This window comes from Miscanthus floridulus, chromosome 3 (assembly GCF_019320115.1).
Source record: "Miscanthus floridulus cultivar M001 chromosome 3, ASM1932011v1, whole genome shotgun sequence".
In the NCBI taxonomy this organism is placed as follows: Eukaryota; Viridiplantae; Streptophyta; class Magnoliopsida; order Poales; family Poaceae; genus Miscanthus; species Miscanthus floridulus.
In genome coordinates this window covers 557,534-560,829 of record NC_089582.1, presented here as the reverse complement: position 1 = coordinate 560,829, position 3,296 = coordinate 557,534, and the positions used below count along the sequence as shown (strand labels likewise).

Sequence of the window (3,296 nt, the reverse complement as noted above, 5' to 3'; positions counted from 1 at the left end):
ACGGTTTTAAAAGTTGAGGGAGGTGTTTTTGCCCGATTTTAAAGTTTGAGGAGGAAAAACAAACTTTGACGGAAATTGATAGAGGTAACGTGGATTTTTTCCAGCTCTGGCATGCACCGTAGCATGGTCCAGTCCATATATGACAAATATCTCCAGGCCCAGCCCACTAAATTTCCCTCAAATCCTACCGCCCGTTCCAAACCAACGGACCAGATCGCTCCCACTAACCCCCGCACACAAAACCTAGTCACCGCCACCTATATAGCCTCTTCCCCTTGCGCCCCGCCTCCATTCGCACCACCGCCGCGCCACCCAAACCCTAGCCGCCGCCGCCGCCATGGTTGCCTTCAGCCGGCCCCTCGTCTCCGTGAAGGCCCTGGAGGGCGACATGGTGACCGACGCCCCCGGCATCGCCCTACCGCCCGTCTTCGGGGCGCCGATCCGCCCCGACGTGGTCCGCTTCGCCCACAAGCTTCTGTCCTGCAACAAGCGCCAGCCCTACGCCGTCTCCCGCCGCGCCGGCCACCAGACGTCGGCCGAGTCCTGGGGTACCGGGCGCGCCGTGTCCCGTATCCCCCGCGTCCCGGGCGGCGGCACCCACCGCGCCGGCCAGGGAGCCTTCGGCAACATGTGCCGCGGCGGCCGCATGTTCGCGCCCACCAAGATCTGGCGCAAGTGGCACCACCGCGTCAACATCAACCTCCGCCGCGTCGCCGTCGCCTCCGCGCTCGCCGCCACCGCCGTCCCGGCCCTCGTCCAGGCGCGCGGCCACCGCATCGAGACTGTCCCCGAGATGCCCCTGGTCATCTCCGACTCGGCGGAGTCCATCGAGAAGACCGCCCAGGCGATCAAGATCCTCAAGCATATCGGCGCCTACGCCGACGCCGAGAAGGCCAAGGACTCCGTCGCCATCCGCCCCGGCAAGGGGAAGATGCGCAACCGCCGCTACATCAACCGCAAGGGCCCGCTCATCGTCTACGGCACCGAGGGCTCCAAGGTCGTCAAGGCCTTCCGCAACCTCCCCGGTGTGGATGTCGCCAACGTCGAGCGCCTCAACCTGCTCGACCTCGCCCCCGGTGGCCACCTCGGGCGCTTTGTGATCTGGACCGAGAGCGCGTTCAAGAAGCTTGAGGAGGTGTATGGGAGCTTTGACGCCCCGTCGCTCAAGAAGAAGGGCTTCGTTCTGCCGAGGCCCAAGATGACCAACGCTGACCTGGGCAGGATCATCAACTCTGACGAGGTGCAGTCTGTGGTGAAGCCACTCAACAAGGAGGTGAAGCGCAGGGAGAAGCGGAAGAACCCGCTCAAGAATATGGCTGCTGTGCTCAAGCTCAACCCCTACCTCGGCACTGCCCGGAAGATGGCCACCCTTGCTGAAGCTGCTCGCGTCAAGGCCCGGAAGGAGAAGCTCGACTCCAAGAGGACCAAGCTTAGCCCGGTATGACCATCTCTTGCTCCCTTACATTTCTGTTATTAATACTGGATATGATCACTCAGATAGTAACTATTTAGTTCTGTAGTTTGTGGTATTGATTATTACTGGTGATACCTAGTACATTTTCTGTTCCATCTGATGTCTACTGGATACTGGTACCTTTAACTTTGTTTGCTTTAGCACATTTGTAATAATGTTGCGAATTATGCCATGCTTTGTGTCAGCTAATTCCAGAGCACCACACATGAATTAGTCCATTTCATATGCTTTTGCAGTAGTGGTTCTTGAGGGTTTAGTTTGCATTGGTTTAATGTTGTACCCAGAATTACTCTTTATTTTGTGCTGTACAATCGATGGATAAAATTTACTACCTTAGTGTGTTTGCTGTCCTTGTCAAGTTTTGTTCGGCATTTTGTGTGACTTGTATTATGTTTCTTTAGATGTCTGGAGAAATGTTAGTAATACTGGTGCCCTACTCTTGGAAATAATTTGTTAACTGAGGGCTTAACTCCACCCCAATCCGCATGTGCATGTATTGGGAGGGATTATTGAGGTTAATTTTCCATCTCAACCTCTCCCAAAACATGTGGATTTGGGTGGAATGGAGTGCAGCCAGACAAGCCCTGAGGCTTGCGCCACCGTCAAATGTGTAGCCATCCTAGGCATGGGGACTGTTTCTGTTGAAAATTTATTTTGATAATTGTTGCCTGCTGGTTTTTGTTTTGAACTGGTGACATTTGGACACTAACCAGAGTTTGATTGAGATTAATATTTAATCATTTGAAGTGCTGATAATTACTTTGCATCCTATATGATGTTTTAAATTATTCCCCAAGTTTCCTGAAATGCCCCACGTCCTAGTGTCATCTGGCCCATTTGTTTGACACTTTGACAGCATAGTCCTGTATTTATGTATGGTGGGTCTTGTTCAGATTATTTGTTGCAGTCAGCACTTGACCAGACTTGACTGGCATTCTATATATCAGAAGCTGATCATTTGTTTTGTTGACAACCAAGTACTGAACATTACATGTTGGTTTGTTGTAGGAGGAGTCTGCCAAGGTCAAGGCTGCTGGCAAGGCATGGTACAAGACCATGATCTCAGACAGTGACTACACTGAGTTTGAGAACTTCACAAAGTGGCTCGGTGTGACGCAGTGATCTGCGTGAGATCTAGTTAAGTTTTGAGTAGTAGTGTTGCTGAACTTATCTTGAGAGGAAAGAGGATCTATCAATCTGTTCTATCCTGCATCATCATAACAAGTTACCTACCTGTGGGATTTTGAGACTTAAGTCTTGCATATTCATTCTGTTTGTGCATTTCCGTGAGAACATGGTATTTGCATATTCGAACCAGTTATCTGAATTATGCTTGGGATTTGTGTACTTGTTGCTCTCTGCCAACCTTCCCTGAATCCTTGTATTGCTGTGTTGTGTTAATTGTTATCGTGACTGTTCTGTTCTTGACGCCTGTGGTGCAGTGCCGTTTGGCTTTGTAATATTTGGCTACGGGGTCCCTTGTTGGGCTTGATATATTCGTTGCCCCACTGTTTTTCTCTTGCTCAGTCCAAAATGAGGACCCACGTTTGTCCAATGTCAATCATCTGGCCTGGCATATCATGTTCTCGAAAGAGTAAAGTATGATATTGGTCCTTGTTATAAGCTGTGTCAATCTCATCCCTAAATTATCAAACTGTATGTTTAGGTAGCTAAACACTGTTTGGGTTTAGCTTTAATTGAAACGAGTTACAAACCTTGACTGGAGACTCTCGGAGGTCCACCAGCCCAATCCCAGAAATTAGTCCGCCGCCTCTTCTCACTTGTTGCTGCTATCGCTGCGAACGCCCTCTCCGTCCAGCTC

The 3,296-nt window shown here is 50.9% G+C and overlaps 1 protein-coding gene across 1 annotated transcript; it reads left to right on the top strand.

The window, feature by feature from the left end:
• Positions 1–289: 289 nt before the first annotated feature.
• LOC136541235 (large ribosomal subunit protein uL4z-like) lies at positions 290–2,821 on the top strand. Its single transcript, XM_066533004.1, has 2 exons — positions 290–1,438; positions 2,483–2,821. The coding sequence occupies exons 1-2, from the start codon at positions 338–340 to the stop codon at positions 2,594–2,596; spliced, it is 1,215 nt and encodes a 404-aa protein (XP_066389101.1). The 5' UTR covers positions 290–337; the 3' UTR covers positions 2,597–2,821.
• Positions 2,822–3,296: the final 475 nt, after the last annotated feature.

Coding starts and splice junctions, on each gene's coding strand:
- LOC136541235 (XM_066533004.1), top strand. CDS start 338: ATGGTTGCCTTCAGCCGGCCCCTCGTCTCCGTGAAGGCCCTGGAGGGC. Junction 1,439..2,482: donor AGAGGACCAAGCTTAGCCCG/GTATGACCATCT, acceptor GGTTTGTTGTAG/GAGGAGTCTGCCAAGGTCAA.